The 19,826-nt window shown below is 43.8% G+C and overlaps 1 protein-coding gene across 5 annotated transcripts in view; it reads left to right on the top strand.

Moving 5' to 3' along the window:
* Positions 1–652: 652 nt before the first annotated feature.
* Positions 653–19,826, top strand: part of LOC118393683 (diacylglycerol kinase zeta-like) — a 121,628-nt gene continuing 102,454 nt past the window's right edge. The window contains exons 1-2 of one of the 5 annotated variants that reach the window (XM_035786653.2): positions 653–749; positions 845–1,142. In XM_035786653.2, coding sequence (XP_035642546.1) covers positions 883–1,142 — 260 coding nt within the window. In that variant the 5' untranslated portion in view covers positions 653–749; positions 845–882. Of the gene's footprint in view, positions 1,143–18,515; positions 18,726–19,826 lie in introns of those variants that run through there. The other 4 variants (XM_035786654.2, XM_052462000.1, XM_052462001.1 and 1 more) reach the window with 4 other exon arrangements.

Raw genomic sequence — 19,826 nt, 5'->3', positions numbered from 1 at the left:
GGTTTGCCTTCTAAGTCCCCCATTGAAACTGATGCAAACTGATACAAAATATTTAAATCATGCCACAGTTGTACTACATAATGCTAAGCAAGGTTGGAATGTTGTTACTTCAATTTAACGAAACACAATTATTAATTCGTTTGACATCCAAAAAGTACAAATCTGTTGAAATCGCACTGTGGATGTAAAGAATCCAGGATTTCCTGGATGCAAAAATGTTTGACCAATTACAGTTTATGTGACAAACAAGCATAGCAAATGTAGAGAATCTTGTACCATCTAAACTGCAGTGAAATATATTTTCAATAGCCAAAAATATTGTATTTTCAGCTGTTTGAAGCTGGTGTACAAAACTGAAAGTAAAAGCTGGAAGCATAGAAATAGAGCACATAGAACAGATCTAAAGATTCTTAGACTTGCTTTCAATGAGAATGGCAGATCTACCTACACACAGTTCTATGTGAATTTGGTCATGTCCATTATGAAACAAAGATTGCAGTCAGAGTGCACTATAACTGTAGTATGCTGCAAAAACGAACACCGTTTTTTTACTGCAGTAATTTTGCAGTGTAACTGCAGTTACAGTGCTGTATAACGGCAGTTCAGCTGCAATACACTGCAGTTATTCTGCAAAAATAGGCGGGGTTTATAATTTTGTAGCTGTGGTAACTAGCGACGACCCTGTAAACCTACAGGATTTCCTTCTTCGCGTGAATACTGGCGACTACAACCATATTCTGCCTCACAAAGTCAGTATCTGTAAGCATATTTGTCACATTACAAGACGAGTCATAGTCTTGCTTTGGACTTCCAGTGTTGGAAACAAGCTACTTTTTTTTTTTAGGTTGCGGCGCTCCAGAGTTACTACACAGCACGGAGTCGATGGCTGAGGCACCGGATACCGGGGACCGTATAACCCGTATCGTCCATAGCTCTACGGATTCACCCACGGCGATACTGGTGCCACAAACCTTAGAAGAACTGGCTGAGGAGGAGGACGTTTTCCTGCCCGAAATGGTATCACCTTGTCCAGTCTTCAAGACGGGAGATTGTCCAGGAAAAGTGTCAACGCGGTTGGAAGGTGCGGGGGCATTGACAGCGGATACCTGCTTCCACACGATTAGGAAACAGGTATCATACAGGTAGTCCATTTTTCATTTATCCCCACTTCCTATCCCAAACCCGCACGATATTTCATATAACTACTTCAACTGGCTACCCAAATGTCTGAAGTTTTCTCAATTGCAACTTGTGAAAGTAAACATCCCCTGCAGCCGTCACCATCTCACCTGATAATGCACCCCTTAGTGTGGCAGCTACTGTAGCCTATTTGTAGGCAAGACAACATGTGTTCATGTGAGCTGGCACTCCATTTCAATATGGTTCTTCATCAACTAGATAGGCCTACATTAAAGTTATCATTAGGCTACATTATCCACTATAGCATCTTATAGCAGAAGCAATATCACATCTGTCATTTACCCTGATGGGTATCATTCTTACTAAAAGCACCTGCTGATGTCCTATGGAGTATAGTAAATACATGCTCATTCATGTCATGAATGGGGATATCAAGAAACATACTTCTGTGTCCTCCTCATCATAACATAAACCTCACCCCATTAATCGCTGAGCTTTTGGATTAAATACGCTATCCTGTTTATTAGAATCTGGGCTATTTCAGCTGGTTTGTAGTATTGTACATTTGGCTGGCTGCCAACAGGCTATTGACTGTTTCCTGACCCTGTATGTTGCAACTCAGTGTGCTGTGCAAGTGAATGACATGACAGAGCAAGCAACTTGTCTTTGGTCATGAGGCAGTGATTCACAGAATGACCTTTGACCATGACCCCTTACATATGACCCTTGGACATGTTTTCTTAAACATTCACACAGACATTACTACCACACTCTGTTACATTTTTACATGTTAGGCATTTAGCATACACTCTTTTCCAGAGCAATTTATAGTTGGTGCTTTCATCTTAAAATAGCTAGGTGGGACAACCACATATCTCAGTCATCGTAAGTACATTTTCCCTCAATAAAGTAGCTATCAGCAAAAAATAGGATTTGGCTACAGTACAGGATTTTGACTGATATACAGCATAAGCGCATAATCTTTCACTGTATAACATCCAGTAGACCACTTCATACAAAATATTTGGTTTGCAATGAGACCGGTAGTGTAGTTTTTCCTCCACAATCCCAACTGTTTGTAGCTTGATTGTAGAGGATGGCACAATTGTCTGTGCCCCTGACTGACTCACATTCCATCTTTTTCGTTTTATATAAGGATTTGAGGGACTCTTTTTCTGTGCAGGCTGTGTAGAGTGATGCGACTCTGGTCCCTGGGTGTTGGTTATTGAGAGTCTGTCACTGCCAGCGGATGCTGTGATGTGTTCGTGGCTCTTATGTAACGGAAGGAGAGCAGCAAGGGATCAGGACTTTTTTTTATTCTCCCATTATAAGTAAGAGGCACTTACAAAAGGGGCTTAGTGAGCAGAGCCCTGGGCTGGCTGCATCCACTGGCTGACTGGCTGGTCCATAGATGCCTGATGATGCTGGATGGTTAAGGCTGGCCTGGCAATGAGTGAGGCTGAGGCCATGTCAGTCTGGCTACATAAACACAGATCAGCCATCGCTTTCCTCGGTGTCTGTGACTAAGAGCGTCAATATAGCGACTCAAACAACAAGGCCTGCGGTAGTGATCTCATGTGTGATTCAGATGTTATCAGATTCAGACAGCAACTGCAGCAGGGGGACAGTTAAGGCGATAAGTTAATGCGGAATGTTATGTGCATCCATTCTAAGAAATGATGTGCCCCCCTCAGTCTCCTATCAGGGTCGAGTATTCACCAAAGCTGTTGTATAATTGCATAGTAATGATAACTACCTTTTTTGATTTTGATTAAATTAGTATTGTAGATTTTGTGAAAAGCTGAAATTTGTGATAAATACACAATGTACAGTGATCTCTGTTGTTTTGAATCTGTACTCCAGTACTTTTGGATTTGAAATGATGCAAAGACTATGAGGTTAACGTGCAGACTGTCAGCTTGAATTTGAGGGTATTTTCATCCATATTTGGTGAACCGTTTAGAAATCACAGCACTTTTTGTACATAGTCCCCCCATCTTAGGGGACCAAAAGTATTGGGAGAAATTCACTTGTGTATTAAAGTAGTTAAAAGTTAAGTATTTTGGTCCCATATTCGTATCACTCAATGATTACATCAAGCTTGAGACTCTACACATTTGTTAGACGCTTTTGCTGTTTGTTTTGGTTGTGTTTCAGATCATTTTGTGCCCAATAGAAATGAATGGTAAATCATGTGTTGTTTGATTGGAGTCACTTTTATTGTAAATAAGAATAGAATATGTTTCTACATTAATGTGGATGCTACCATGATTACGGATAAGTAATGAGAAAGTTAGACGCACAAATATCAAACCCCCAAGACATGCTAACTTCTCACCATTACAATGACAGGGGAGTTTAGCATTTTTGGGTGGGTATGATATTCTAAATCAAATCAAATCCATTTTTATTTGTCACTTGCGCCGAATAGTGAAATGCTTACTTGCAATCCCTTATCCAAAAATGCAGTTCAAGAAATAGAGTTAAGAAAGTATTTACTAAATAAACTAAAGTAAAAAAATAAAAAGTAACACAATAAAATGACATAACAATAACGAGTCAATGTGCGGGGGTACAGCTTAGTTGAGATAGTTTCTACATTTGTATGTCTATAATTTTCTCTCACATGAGCTCACTGTATTGCTCAACCTAAGGTGAATGATTTGTCACTAGGTATGACCTATTGTTATACTATGTAACTAAGGGAAAAGCTTTCAATGCTGTCCAGATGGTGTTTCAGATCTATAACAGGGGTTGGAACCAGTTCAGGGAACAGATCTGAAAACCAGAAAATACATTTTTTTAGAGGAACAGAATCAGAACTGAGAATGAAGTGATCTATACTGTTCCAGAACAGAACCGTGATTTTTAAAAGCATGGGAACTGGTTAATAATGCTCTATTATGTTCCTGGCATTTTTTTCCCAGTCCCACAAAAAAAAACACAACAAAGCGCCTATGCAAAGTCCTCACTCTGTTACTCGGAAGCATATTCTAGTGTCTACCTGCCAGCTGAAAATCTTTTCCAGTGCGTGTGTAAGCTATATACCTGCCCATTCCACTCCGAAGCATAGGCTACTGTAGCTTACTGATGGTACAAGTGGGATTCAGAAATTAGAGAGATTTTTTAGAGAAGAATGGATTAACTTATTTTAATGCAAGTTATCACGTTTTACAGTAGATTTATTAACTACAAAAAGATAAGACGTGTTTTATTTTAATTCTAGTGCTGCTCTGCACACAAACGCTTGTTAGCTAGCTAGCTCTGGTCCAACGTTAAGCCAACTCTCGGAAGTTCAAAGACATTAAAAGTTCCTTCATAGAAGCCGCTCCTGCGTAGGTATAATTATGCCATAACAAGATGCCCAGTGCTCCAAGCCAAGTCACCTCCTCCACCCTCTCTTGCCCTCTCCCACAAGCAAAATGTCAGTCGCATCTCGCACCCTACACTTGTCTGTCCAATGCATGTAATCAACTGTATAGCTTGGCCGCGCCATAACATGGTGAAGTAATTTAATGTTGAGCCAAATGTCCATAAAAATATACATATTTCAGAGATTTAGGAAGGAATGATATAAACCATAACTTTTTGGGGGGTCCGAACCTTTTCACAACTTTATTTTGCTGGTCAGAACAGTGGAGTGGAACAAATACAAATTATGGTTCTGTTCAGAACGAAACGATTGGAAAATAATCTCAGTTCCAACCCCTGATTTATAGTAACAGTCCTGGTCATTTGGACCGCCAGGCATTCCGCTGTCTGAATACTGAATTGTTATAGTTTGTTATTTGAAGCAGGCTCACAGACTCAGACAGGTGCATGCTCTTCTATCCAGCAGATTAAAACAGTGGGAAATTGAAAAGTTATCAAATGAACACATTAACAAATGGCAGCAAATTTGAAGTTCCAAGTTTTCTCACAATCTTTATACTAGGATGAATTAGTCCTAGTTTTTAGGCCACCAGACAAATGGAAAGAAACCCATTTCATCTAAATGGGATTAACCTGGTAAATAAATGGTGCCATGCAGGTTCATCCCTTCAATTTGAAACTAAATAGAGGGAACCTGTGGCATACAATATTGTCTGTTGGAGGAGAGCTTTGGTGATCTCTTACTGTATATGCAAATCAACTGTGCGGATTGTTTTGGATATTTTTTTGAGGAGAAAAGGGAGTAACAGATTAAGGTAGAGATTTCTAATTCCATTTCCTCGCAGAATGTTGTTTCTGGTGTTCAGGATAAGGTTGATCTTATCCTGTGCTTTAGATCAGATCACCAACACATCAAGCCTGTTCCACAAGTGGGTTGTAACTCTACATCTGATGTAAAATGGGCTTTATGCCGTACCAAAACATTATACCTGTTGCACAAGCTGTTCTATGAGCAACGCCTGCGATTGTCTTCTTTCATGATATGCACAGACAGTAATATAAATCTAGATTTTCAAAAGGATGTGAGTTTCGTGTTCATATATCACAACCTCCGCAGGCTTTTTCGAGTGGCCTATGCGTGACTCAATAGCAAAAGAATACGCTTGACTTATGCTACATTATAGCATGCCAAATGTGTCTGATTTAGATATTAACAAACTCATAGATGAGCTGCCACCGCCCACTAATTTGCCCAGCCAGAGATCAAATACCCTGACGGGGATTCAGTGAAACAAAATTGCATTAATTGATTGTCAGAAGTTCCTTGATTTCTGATAATCAATCAATGTGATTTTGGTTTCAGTGAATCTCTGGCAGGAGATAGCCTAGGCTACTACGCGAGAGGAGCAAAATAAAAATAATCCACCTGTTATGCTAGGCGACATAACATGCTAGCAAAATGTTCTGATGACACTGCTAGACGAGCAAACTAGACGAAATATTATCATCATGACCACTCACCTCAATTTGGCTAATGTTTCCCCAGCCCTAATTGGAAACAAATATCAAAACAAAAAATCTGACATTGATTGATTTATCAAGATGTCCCCACCCTTGTCTCAAAGCAGAGCGATAACGCTGTCCCAATCATATCGGTGCTGAAATGATAGTTGACTCCACACGGATATTGCTTTAAACTTTTTAAAATGGTTGGATGACTTTGGGAGTTTCAATAAGCAGCAATATGATAAATGCCTGCAATGGCATTAGTCTACTTTGTTTTCATCATTCTGTGACATTCATTCCCACAATAATTATTGATAGATCCACCCAGTTGTGGCTCAGAAAACATGCATCAGATGGTGGGTTTTGCGAAAGTGATGGGGCGTCCCTTGCAAAGTTTTTAGAGCCGCCACGAGGAAGGTTACAGCCTAGTAATGGGCATTGCCTAGCAACCATAATAATGAAGCATCCAATCTCGCGCACGTGCATTGCCTACGCCTGTCTTCAATCGACTAAACTTATTTTTGGTTGGTACAACAGGTATAAATTCTCATCCCGTAGCTACGCCCGACCTAACGTTTAAGACCAACTTGTTTTTTTTTACACCCAACTGGTGCAACCGGCCCTGCGGATGATTCAGGGATGAAAACCGATGCGATTGTTTAATCAATGAGACCTATGATATTATTGCATTCTGTGGAGACCTACGTAGATGATACGCGTCCAATACCGGACCAGATCCATCCTGACTGAAATGAGCCAGCACCAGCTGTGCCTCCCTTCGTAAAGCCTGCACGACGACGTGCACCACACGTCCTATTGAAATGCATAATGACATTAAAGCCACCAGGCCTCTCAGAAAAAAATGGATAATACCCTTTGTACTCCTTTCCTGAGTCTTTGCATGTTATAAAGATGAAGGAAATTGTCATCCCTGTCATTGACATTGGGACACTCAGTGTTGACACAAAATCTCATTTGAAAGGCTGTATTGACAGACAAAGCTAATTTCAGCTCATTTGATGTCCTCTGTCTCTGGGTCATACGCCTATAAGGTAGGTCATTACGGCTCTGTTGACACTCTCTGGTTAAGGTTGTTTGTGGTTTGATGGAGGGAGATGCAGGGCTACAGCCCCTCCTCTAACGAAGGGAACAAACTGTCCCGTCTGGACTCCCCATCGACCCCTGACACTAATGGATGCTGATCGTAAACCCTCCTCTCCAGAGAGTTACTTGTAATTACCCGCATTTTAAATCAAATCGAATGTATTTACAAAGCCCTTGTTACATCAGCTGATATCTCAAAGTTCTGTACAGAAGCCCAGCCTTAAACCCCCAAACGGCAAGCAATGCAGGTGTAGATTTAGCGAATGACCTGTGATTTATTATGCTGCACACCATTACTAACATGGAACATTTCTATTTAAACAACAAAAGAACTTTGTCGGACAAATAAGGTGTGGGCTAGACAGAGGTACGTATGTCACGTATCTCTGACCACGCCAGGTTTTTGTTCTCTGACCATGACTCTCTCACAACTCGATGCACAACACTGACAGGTTCCGGTGGCCTATTTTACTCTGCCAGGGCTCTGAATTGTCTGATTCTACAAAGACTGCCCTGTCTGTGGGTGTCATTTCTTATTTCTCACAGTCAAGTCATCTGGATTTCCAGGAATTGTCTGCAGCCATAAAGGATCAGTTAACACGGTAATAATATTTCAGTATTTTCCTCTCTACAGAGGTTAAACAGGCCATTGTCTGTTCAAGCAGCTCAAAATCAATACCTGCTCTATTGCAGTGTTTCCCAACCCTGGTCCTCGAGCACCCCCAACAGTACACCGTTTCGTTGTAGCTCTTGACAAATGCCTCATTCAACTCATTGAGGGCTTGATGATTAGTTGACACGTGGAATCAGGTATGCTTGTCCAGGGTTGGGAAACACTGCTCTGTGGAACAAAAGTTATTAGTGAACATTGGGGAGCAGCTGGTATGTAACTCTCAACCTCATCATGAATGACTCAACTCAGGCCAGAGCTTTGTTTGCTGTGGACTAGATAGGTTGGTATGTGAGAGTATTCAGGCCAGCCGCTCCCAGACTTTACCTCATCAATGATATTTTAAATAATGGTTTAATAATGTCGGGCGGTTAACTTTGTATGTTTTTGTCTTGCATTTGCTAAACATATGAAGTCAAGGAGAGCAATGCTATGTGAAAATGAACACTCCACACAATTTGTTTAGTTCTACCTCTTCTTCAGCAATCCTACCTGGATCTGGTGAATCCAATATCCCTTCTATTGCAATATCTCTTCACATGGTCAAGTTTGCAAATAAAATACTGCAGTTTCAAATGCAATCAAGAACATTGGGAAACGGCAGCACTCCAAAACGCTTTTACAAAACAGACAGAACGACGTCACCTCATTTCAACTTTTACATTTTTTTTGTCCGGGTGTAGACTCCTGCCTTTCCGCAGTTATGCCTTCATCAGATGCGTAATGGTTGCTCTGGTGAAGCCATGACTGCCGAAAACGCGTTAGACTGCCTGGCCAAAGGTGAAATGAGGTGACATCGTTTTCTCTCTTTCTTTAAAAAACATTTTTCGGAGTTGTAATGAATTTCCTCCTCTTCTTCCGAAGAGGAGAGGCGAAACGGATCAGAGGACCAATACGCGGCGTGGTAATTGTCCATGGTTCTTTTTAATACGTTAAGGTACACATGAACAACTGACTACAAAAAAAACAAGAAATGTGAAAACTCAAAACAGTCCTATCTGGTGCAAAGACAGAGACAGGAACAATCACCCACAAACACACAGTGAAACCCAGGCTACCTAAGTATGATTCTCAATCAGAGACAACTAATGACACCTGCCTCTGATTGAGAACCATACTAGGCCGAAACATAGAAATACCCAAATCATAGAAAAACAAACATAGACTGCCCACCCAACTCACGCCCTGACCATACTAACTAAATACAAAACACAGGAAATAAAGGTCAGAACGTGACAGGAGTGCCTCCGTTGTTCTTGAACTTGGGATTTCATTTGAAGCCGTTGTCACATATGGCAGACCAACCAGCTAATAAAGGAAAATAATACTGCAGCTCTCTGCAACAGCTGAGAGGGGCCACTTCTCTCTCCACAGTTGTTGGATAATTATGTTTCCTCTCCCATCTTATGAGGACACATAGTTACCTTAACCAAGGAATTGAAGTGGGAGGAAATAATGATAGGCTGCACAAAGACACCTGCACATACACAGACAGAAACATGCACACAGAAACATGCACACAGAAACACGCACACAGAAACAGACACGCACACGGAAACAAACTAACATAAGAAAGAAAAAGAAAAAGAAAAAAAGAGTGGATTCCTACAATTGAAAAGGAAATGACAGCTGACAATGAAAGGATGTCCGGTTGTCATGACGCGCCTAAGCAATCAATGCACCTTGCAATCAAATCAAATTGCATCTGTCATATGCGCCTGATACAACAAGTGCAGACTTTACTGTGAAATGCTTACGTACGAGCCCTTCACCAACAATGCAGAGTAAGAAAGTGGCTAAATTGAAAAAGGAAATAGTAACATAATAATATAATAATATAACAATAACGAGGCTATATACAAGCAGTATCAGTCAATGTGTATGAGGGGGTACGAGGTAGAGGTAAATTACGAGGTAGAGGTAAATTATGTTAAATGTACATGTAGGTAGGGTTAAAAGTGACTAGGTATTCAGGATAGATAATAAACAGAGTAGCAGCAGCATATGTGAAGAGGGTGAAAGTGTGTCTGGGTGAGAATTTGACAGGGTGCAAATAACGAGGAGCAGAGGAAGAGACTGAGCAACTCAATTTGGACTCACTGACTGGCCTCTCATTTCCTGTGTTAACAGTGAGATATGTCTGAGCTGTAACACCAGCTGAGTTACAGCTCAGCTTCCTCAGGAAGACAAACGGAGACTGAGAAATATCCAGGCAAAAGAAGACTAGAAGACTAAATGTATATGGACCACCAAAGTAGGCACTACCAATGGGCTTCAGAGTGATATAAGGCTCACCAGAAGATAATGGTTGTGGGCGTTCGTTAATTGAGACAAACTGGTCTGCCAATGTGGCCTTCCATTTCCTTCTTGCTGCCTCTGCACCTTTCCATAGCTGCTAAGAGAGCATTTTGTTTTTCGGAGTGCTGCCCTCTCCAACGCTTTACTGTTGAACAAAAAGGTGATGTGATGTTCAACACGGTTTATTTGTAATGTAAATAATGTGTGGGGGAAGTGTAGCGCTTCTCCATGGGGAATCAACATTCAAATGAACAAGACAAATGTGATAGAAGGAGAGAGTGTGTTCTCTGATCATGTGGATTGTGTTAAATGTTGTTATTGATGTTACCTGGCAACTGATAATTGACCTTTGACTGTTGGCACATCTCTGGCTGAAATTTGGCTCTGAATGTAGATGTAGTCTAGCAGCATTCAGTGCAGTACATCGCATCTAGTGCAGCAGTTATTCTATAGGTCTAGCTATGATAATGGCGCCGGAGGAGATGGCTACCATTTTACGGTCCCCTAACCAATTGTGTGGGTTTTTGTTGAGTTATTTGATTCCTGCTTACAAGCAAAAACTAAAGCAGGAAGCACCAGTGACTCGGTCAATAAAAAAGTGGTCAGATGAAGCAGATGCTAAGCTACAGGACTGTTTTCCGGCATTCTTCCGATGGCATTGAGGAGTACACCACATCAGTCACTGGCTTCATCAATAAGTGCATCGATGACGTTGTCCCCACAGTGACTGTACATACATACTCCAACCGGAAGCCATGGATTACAGACAACATTCGCTCTGAGCTAAAGGGTAGAGCTGCTGCTTTCAAGGAGCGGGACTCTAACCCGGAATTATGTGAAATACTGCTATACCCTCCGACAAACCATCAAACAGGCAAAGCGTCAATACAGGACTCATACTACTCTGTCTCTGACGCTCATCGGATGTCGCAGGGCTTGCAAACTTTTACAGACCACAAAGGGAAGCACAGCCGCGAGCTGCCCAGTGACACGAGCCTACCAGACGAGCTAAATGACTTCTATTCTCTTTTCAAGGAAAGTAACACTGAAACATGCATGAGAGCATCAGCTGTTCCAGACAACTGTGTGATCACGCTCTTCGTAGCCAATGTGAGTAAGACCTTTAAACCGGTAAACATTCACAAGGCCACAGGGCCAGATGGATTACCTGGACATGTACTCTGAGCATGCGCTGACCAACTGGCAAGTGTCTTCATCAACAGTTTCAACCTCTCCCTGTCCGAGTCTGTAATACCAACATGTTTCAAGCACACCACCATAGTCCCTGTGCCCAAGAACACTAAGGTAACCTGCCTAAATGACTACCGACCCATAGCACTGAAGTCTGTAGCCATGAAGTGCTCTGAAAGGCTGGTCATGGCTCACATCAACACCATTATCCCAGAAACCCTAGACCAACTCCAATTTGCATACCGCCCCAACAGATCCGCAGATGATGCAATCTCTATTGCACTCCACACTGCCCTTTGCCACCTAGATAAAAGGAACACCTATGTGAGAATGCTATTCATTGACTACAGCTCAGCGTTCAACATCATAGCGCCCTCAAAGCTCATCACTAAGCTAAGGATCCTGGGACTCCCTCTGCATTTGCGAAAATGTTTATATCACACCTACTGGTCTCAAGCCCCTGTCCTAAAGATACCTGCTGGCCAACTGTGTATAAGAACATGTCAGTTATACTGTATGACCACCTTATCCTATGCTGCCTGAAATGAAACCGGGAAGGAAGGAGAAGGGGAGGGGAAGGGGAAGGAAGGGGAGGGGAAGGAAGGGGAAGGGGAAGGAAGGGGAAGGGGAAGGAAGGGGAGGGGAAGGGGAAGGGGAAGGGAAGGGAAAGGGGAAGGGAAGGGAAGGGAAGGGAAGGAAAGGAAAGGAAAGGAAAGGAAAGGAAAGGAAAGGAAAGGAAAGGAAAGGGAAGGGAAGGAAGGGGAAGGGGAAGGGGAGGGGAAGGAAGGGGAGGGAGGAGAAGGGAAGGAAGGGGAAGGGAAGGGGAGTGGAGGGGAAGGAAGGGGAAGGGGAAGGGAAAGGAAGGAAGGGGAAGGGGAAGTGAATGGGAGGGGAAGGGAAGGAAGGGGAAGGGGAAGGAAGGGGAGGGGAGGGGAAGGGAAGGAAGGGGAGGGGAAGGAAGGGGAGGGGAAGGGAAGGGAAGGAAGGGGAGGGGAAGGAAGGGGAGGAGAAGGGAAGGAAGGGGAAGGGAAGGAAGGGGAGGAAGGAAGGAAGGAAGGAAGGAAGGAAGGAAGGAAGGAAGGAAGGGGAGGAAGGGGAGGGGAGGGGAAGGGAAGGGGGGAAGGAAGGGGAAGGGGAAGGAGAGGGGAAGGAAGGGGAGGGGAGGAGAAGGGAAGGAAGGGGAAGGGAGGGGAAGGAAGGAAGGAAGGGGAGGGGAAGGGAAAGGGAAGGAAGGGGAAGGGGAAGTGAATGGGAGGGGAAGGGAAGGAAGGGGAAGGAAGGGGAGGGGAAGGAAGGGGAGGGGAAGGAAGGGGAGGGGAAGGGAAGGAAGGGGAGGGGAAGGGAAGGGGAAGGAAGGGGAGGGGAAGGAAGGGGAAGGAAGGGGAGGGGAAGGGAAGGAAGGGAAGGAAAGGGAAGGAAGGGGAAGGGGAGCAGAAGGAAGGGGAAGGGGAGGGGAAGGAAGGGCAAGGGAAGGAAGGGAAGGAAGGGGAAGGGGAGGGGAAGGGGAAGGGAAGAAAGGGGAAGGGGAAGGGAAGGAAGGAAGGAAGGAAGGAAGGAAGGAAGGAAGGAAGGAAGGAAGGAAGGAAGGAAGGAAGGAAGGAAGGAAGGAGCACACTCTCCAACTCCACTGCTGAGTGGGCTTCAGTTTCGACGGCACAACTCTCATTTGGATAGTTGAGCGGAGAGAGGAAAAAAGGCCTAGCTGCTGAAGGGTGCCCACACACAGAACACCCATTCTTGGCAGAGGTCCAGGTTTACCTTGAGGGGATGTTTTTGTATTGTCAGTACAGTGATTACACTACGGAGAAATAATCACAGAACAACTGACTTTAGTGGAACAGCCACAGTATCTCTCTCTCAGGATTAGACTACAGTGAATTAAATGAAGCGTTGTCCGAGCATGTTTACCGTGTTTTTCTACCAATGAACCCGATTTTTCTGGGCATCCGTCTCAGTTCTGTTCTAATGGCAGATGAATCACAGGCGACTGCTGTAACTGCACTGAAGCGCTGTCTTTGGGTGTTATCGACTGTGTTTAGGACAAGTCTTAATCGTTGTAAGAACCCCAAGGAATATGTGGGAATATGTAGCAGCACATCCAGATCTACAACCTCCAAGCTTTATACTGGTTCTGTAGGTTTGGCTGGTTCAGCTGCCGTACAGTATACTTACCCACCACTTGTAATGTACCACTTTATTTAAGACTGGCACCTGTGGTGTTCAGTAAGGTGTTGTGTCTCTCTGGTCCCCTCTGCCACTGAAGAAGTTGTCACATAACAGTAAGTGTTGGACTCAGTGGGAGGTTAATGTGCCGCTGGGTCAGATCGCTGGCCTTTGATCAGGGCCCAGCTTGCAGGAGCCCCAGGACGCTGAGATGCCTGCTGAGACTGAGTCAGGCTGACAGGCAAAAGAAATTGCCAATCCGAGAGACGGATGTCTGCCTCAGACAAAGCGGATGGTTTATTCGTGACATTGGAGACGAGGGTGTGACAGGAAGATCATTGAAAAGGAATAGGTGCGGCGTTCGCTCACCATTAAAGACGCACTTTCAAAAAAACAAACATGTAAGCAACTATTAAAAGCTTGACGTTTCGGCTTTCACCAATGACCTTCAAAGGTGACAGAAAAAGACACTTTCTAATAGGAGAGGTGTGTTAGACCAAAGTAATGGAGGCTACACACAGCCATGTTTTAGGGCTATGCGTTATTTTCTTCCATGAACTATGTTGGAAATTGCTGGTCCTTTTGGTGATGGTCTGATTATCAGATTTGTTCTGCTCACAAGTCTGCTGCTTGTTCTGCTTCAGCAGGTCATTGTAACTTGGCTGCAACTGGAATGTAATGAGCCAGGCCTATTGAAAGATTTGGGTATGGCAGAGTGTAGTTTATTTCTTGCTGATTGGAATAGTACAAGAGAGCTCGGAGTGTTCTAATATGGAACATTGATTAGCAGCATGACCTTCGTATTCAACAAAATATGGGACATTTTTATACAAGATCCTTTCGGAAACAAGATGACACATATGTAGGGTCTTATTCTATCATAAAATTGGTGACCCCCCCCGACCACACACACACACACACACCTTGTCACATCTTAGCATGGTCCCAGTTCTGTTTGGGCTTTCTTGCCAGCACCTATGGTCGTTGTCATTGCCAAAGCTTGTTTGTCCATGGGTGGAGATGATATACAATCCCCTCTAGTGGATATAGTTTGAAATACATGAAATATCCCGAAGTGGCCCTGAAGTGGTAATTTCTCGAGTGACAATGGTGACCTGTGCTTTTAAACCAGACATTCACTGTGCATCTAAAATGAGTAGGTTGTAAGTAAGTACTTCAAGGCCTTATCTTTTTTTTTTCAGACGAAATAAATCTGTGTATAAATGCACAGGGCCAACAATGAGAGAGAGGGACAGGTAGACATGGAGTGGGTTAGAAAGGGGAGGAACAGTGATTCTCTTTCATCAGGAGAACATAAGAGTGAGAGCAGAACCCTTTGGTCGGCTGAAATTGGCCAAATAGAGATGAAAGTCTCGGCCAAAACGCACGTGTGTCATGTCTAGCTAACCAAAGAGACTGTACAGAGAAACAGAATGGAGAGCCATCCTGCAGGACAGGCATCACTCCACCTTCCCTGGCCATCTACTCTCATCTTTGATCATCTACACGTGTGTGTGTGTGTGTGTGTGTGTGTGTGTGTGTGTGTGTGTGTGTGTGTGTGTGTGTGTGTGTGTGTGTGTGTGTGTGTGTGTGTGTGTGTGTGTGTGTGTGTGTGTGTGTGTGTGTGTGTGTGTGTGTGTGTGTGTGTGTGTGTGCTGCATACACTAATTCAGTAAATTCGCAATGTTGGTGGATTTTCTTTCACCCGTAATACACTTGATCAAAGGGATTCATTACACGTGATATCTACCACCATGTACATGTCTGCATTCCTTGCCGGTGTTAAAATCAGCCTGGTGGCAGTGTGAGTTTGAACTTTGCCTCCCACGCACTGCCGCATCAACCCAAAGAGAAGTTAGCTCTGTACTGTACTAAAAGCAGAACCATACAGCCACTCAACTAATACAGAACACGGTGTCTCATCTTGAGAGGTTTGATAAACAGCTAAAAGTGGAACATGGCAGAATGTCAGTTCCCATACAAGCGAGCCTGATGTGACTCTAAGGCCAGTGACTCAACAACAAATAATCGATCCATTTCTAAACCCCTCTGGCAGTAGGGCTTGAATGCACAGCACCGTACAGTCAGAGAGGGAGTCAGAGAGTTCCGACTGTTATTTCTTTTCAGGGGTCTGAGTGGCACTTGGCTCAATGCAGCTATCTCTTTGTGGTCTATGTGACTGCTAACCAATCTCATGGTTCCTCACTTTGACCTCACTTTGAATTCAGTCAGCGTTTCTCAAGAAGCCGGCATATAAATATCCTGCAGCCCTGAGCTTCACACACTTAAACAGCTCTGACACTTCAGTTGAAGTGGCATAAGGTCTTTCGTAACACATCGCCATGCAACATTTCTGATGGTAACGTCTGGTGGTAGAAAGCTCCAAGAATAAGGGATTAGGTCAGTTGCTACGACATGGACAACTACACGTTACGAACAGCTACTGTGCAGCTTTCATGCGTGTGACAGACCATCTATAATATACACTCAACAAAAGTATAACAACGCAACATGTGAAGTGGTGATCCAATGTTTAATGAGCTGAAATATAACGTCCCTTATTTCTCAAAAAAAAAATGTTGCACACAGTTTGTTTACATCCCTATTAGTGAGCGTTCCTACTTTGCCAAGATCCACCTGACAGGTGTGGCATATCAAGAAGCTGATTAAACAGCACAATCAGTACACAGGTTCACCTTGTGCTGGGGACAATAAAAGGCCACTCTACAATGCCACAGATGTTTTGAAGGAGTGTGCAATTGGCATGCTGACGGCAGGAATATACACCAGAGCTGTTGCCAGAGAATTGAATGTTCATTTCTCTTCCAATGTCGTTTTCCGGAATTTGTCAATTCGTCCAACCAGCCTCTCAACTAGCCTCACAACCACAGACCACGTGTAACCATGCCATCCCAGGACCTCCACATTCGGCTTCTTCACCTGCGGGATTGTCTGAGATCAGCCATCCGGACAGCTGATGAACTGTCAGAAACCGTCTCCGGGAAGCTCCTCTGTGTGCTCGTTGTCCTCACCAGGATCTTGACCTGACTGCAGTTCAGCGTCGTAACCAACTTCTTCAGTGGGCAAAATCTCACCTTCGATGGCCACTGGCACGCTAAAGAAGGGTGTTCTTCACGGATGAATCCCGGTTTCAACTGGACAGGGAAGATGGCAGACAGCATGTATGGCGTCGTGTGGGGAGTGGTTTGCTGATGTCAACGTTGTGAACAGAGTGCCCAATGGTGGCAGTGGGGTTATTGTATGGGCAGGCATAAGCTACGGACAACGAACACAATTGCATTTTATCGATGGCAATTTGAATGGACAGAGATGCCGTAATGAGATTCTGAGGCCCATTGTCATGATATTCCAGCACTGCCATCACCTCAGCACGATATACACGGCCCCATGTCGCAAGAATCTGTACACAATTCCTCTAAGCTGAAAAAGTCCCAGTTATTGCTTGGCCTGCATACTCACCAGACATGACACCCATTGACCATGTTGGGATACTCTGGATCGACGTGAATGACAGCGTGTTCCAGTTCCCGGCAATATCCAGCAACTGCGCACAGCCATTGAAGAGGAGTGGGACAATAATCCACAGACCACAATCAACAGCCTGATCAACTTTATACGAAGGAGATGTGTCGCGCTGCATGAGTGCAAATGGTGGTCACACCAGATACTGACTGGCTTTCTGATCCACGCCCCTACCTTTTTTTAAGGTATCTGTGACCAACAGATTCATATCTGTATTCCCAGTCAGGTGAAATCCATAGATTAGGGCACTAATGAATTAATTTCAATTGATTGATTCCCTTATATAAACTGTAACTCAGTCAAATCTTTGAAATTGTTGCATGTTACGTTTTTTTGTTTAGTGTAGCTATACCCCCAATCGTTCAAAACCTAGAGGCAAACTACTCTTTTCGTCTCAACCGCTTTAGCGGACATTGGATGTTACTCGCACGGATCGATGACCTCGATGACCTCGACGGATCGATGACCTAAGTGGCATTCACTTGACTACATAAAACAAATATATTTCAAATGTCCACTGCGGGCTACTGTTAACCTGCTGGCCGGGTGACGGATCTCGTCTGGTGGGCGTATTTGGCTCAGGCCTGATCTATATGATGAGAAGGGACAGGGACAGCCTGATGCCTTAACTCTGATGTCAGACTGAAGAGATAAGAGACCAGATGGTCCCCATGACAGATGTCGGTCTTCGTTTTTTCTCTTTTTCTCTTTCTATATTCTGCATGTCCTCTCCGTCTGTGTCTGCCACTCACGCGTCCTCCTTTTCTATTTCGGTCTTTTCTGTTTGTCTGTCTCTGTCCATCTCGCACTCACATACTCTTATTCCCGCTGTCTTTTACAGCAATCCCTTTTCACCTGTAAGGTTGTGCAGCAGCCCGGTCTGCTCTGCTCCTCGCCTTTCTGCTCACACTGCGCTACACTATCAGCCAGGAATGCAAGCGAAATCAAGGAGGCTTGGAGACAAACGGAGACATCTCTCCTCAGTCCTCTCGCTTCCAACTGTTTATTGTTGTAGTACGTGTGCCAAGCAATAAGTGAAATTCAACTGAACTTGTCTGCCCGTTAGCTTTGTGCAATTGCGATACTGTCCAATCCGTGAACAACACTGAGGTCAAATGTCCAGGCATACTGTAACTCCGTAGATATGACAGGTAGTGTAGGATTCAAGGCCTTACTTTTTATTGCTACATGCCGTAGAATGTTTCTCATTGCCCTCCCCATCAACTATCAAAGATAAACATTGGGGGTAAGGGGAATCTCCTCCAGCTGTCTAAAAATAGACCGTTTTATTTTTAGCCAGTTTTTAGCATTCTCTGTTTTTTTTCTTCCCCTCTCGCTCACTTTCTTTCCCCCCCCTCTCTCTTTCTTTCTTCCCCCCTCTCAATCTCTCACACTCACTGGCTTATGTCACAAGCCATGAGGAAGTCATGAAACAGGAAGTGAGCAGAAGTGGACGGGGGGGGGGGGGAAGAGAGAAATAAGATAGTCCTGAGAGACCGACAGACAGACCGCACAGTTGTCAGCACAGTTGTCAGTTGGACTGGAGCTCTGTAACTCGTTGCCATGTTTGTGTTGTGGGACTGACAGGCTGACACAGGAATGCTAGACTGGACAAGGAAGACTGCTCTTTGGTGAGCCACCACAAAGGAAGCCAGAGAGGGGACAAAGGACTGGATATGTGGGGTCACCGGGGGAAGTGGGACGTCCCTCCAACCCCTCCGCTTGCCTCCACTCACAGGTAGTGGTGTGTGCTCTTTACTTCTCTTGGTATTTTGGTCACAAACCACTAATGGCTAGAACGAGGTGTGAAACCTAGACTATGGAAACATTTCTCTATATTCTTGGTTTGATTTGTTCCATGGGACTTTCAAGTTTAGTATGTCTACAAATATACTACTTAAAGTTTTACTTGGGTTATAGATGCTGAACACTAAGATGGCTTGTGAACGGGTGTATATTTTCTGTGTTGTGTCGAACTTAGAAATGTAGTTTTGGCGTGTCCACTTATAAAGATCTTGGCCATCGACCAGTATGGGATTCATTTATGAAATAAAACAGAGCTGTATAACGTTCTAGAAAGTTGGCCATTAGCCAGCAAATTTGACTGGGGTGAACTGGGTAAAGACTAAATGTCATGAGATGCTGAAGTGGTGCTGTTTTAGGATGCTGCTGCTTCTATGACAGTGGGCAATAGTCAAGGTCTGGATATTTTGTCTTGTTCTGGAAGAATTAGCATTTTTTTTAGTTCTCATTTCTGCCACATCTGATATGTGCAACATCTGACTTCTGCTCATTTGAATTGGATGCACAATTCTCTATAAAAAAAAGAAAAGATGTATATCGTAACATTCACACTTTTTTTTTGGTTATATTATCCCCATTTTTGTCTGAAGGCTTTTCACTCATCAAACAATGTATCCACATGATATTTACTTAGTACAGGAGTGTGGGTCATTGATTCACCCCTGGGGGGGGGGAAATAACTCAGTTGCACCACATACCCACGGGGTGGCGCCCTCAACCTCTTGTTCTGTACCGTATCTCCATCTGCTTATCCATCTGTCTCACTGTCTGGGTTTCTGTTTAGTCACACATTCATCCATCATCCGTGCTATGACTGCTGTTCTTTTCACTGTATGTCCTTCTGCCTCAAATATTGTGTTCCATAACTAGAGGCAATATAGAGGAAATTCACTATTTTATACAGTGGGCCTATAGTGTGAAGCTTTCTCTGTCTGTGCCTATTTCTTTCTTGGAATAGAAGTTCCTATTCTCTTTGAGCTGTTGTGGGTCCTCTACTTTTGACAGTTGAAACCATGCTGTGTGCTGCTGTTTGTCC

This window comes from Oncorhynchus keta, chromosome 14 (assembly GCF_023373465.1).
Source record: "Oncorhynchus keta strain PuntledgeMale-10-30-2019 chromosome 14, Oket_V2, whole genome shotgun sequence".
NCBI lineage: Eukaryota > Metazoa > Chordata > Actinopteri > Salmoniformes > Salmonidae > Oncorhynchus > Oncorhynchus keta.
This window is presented reverse-complemented; position numbering and strand designations above follow the sequence as displayed.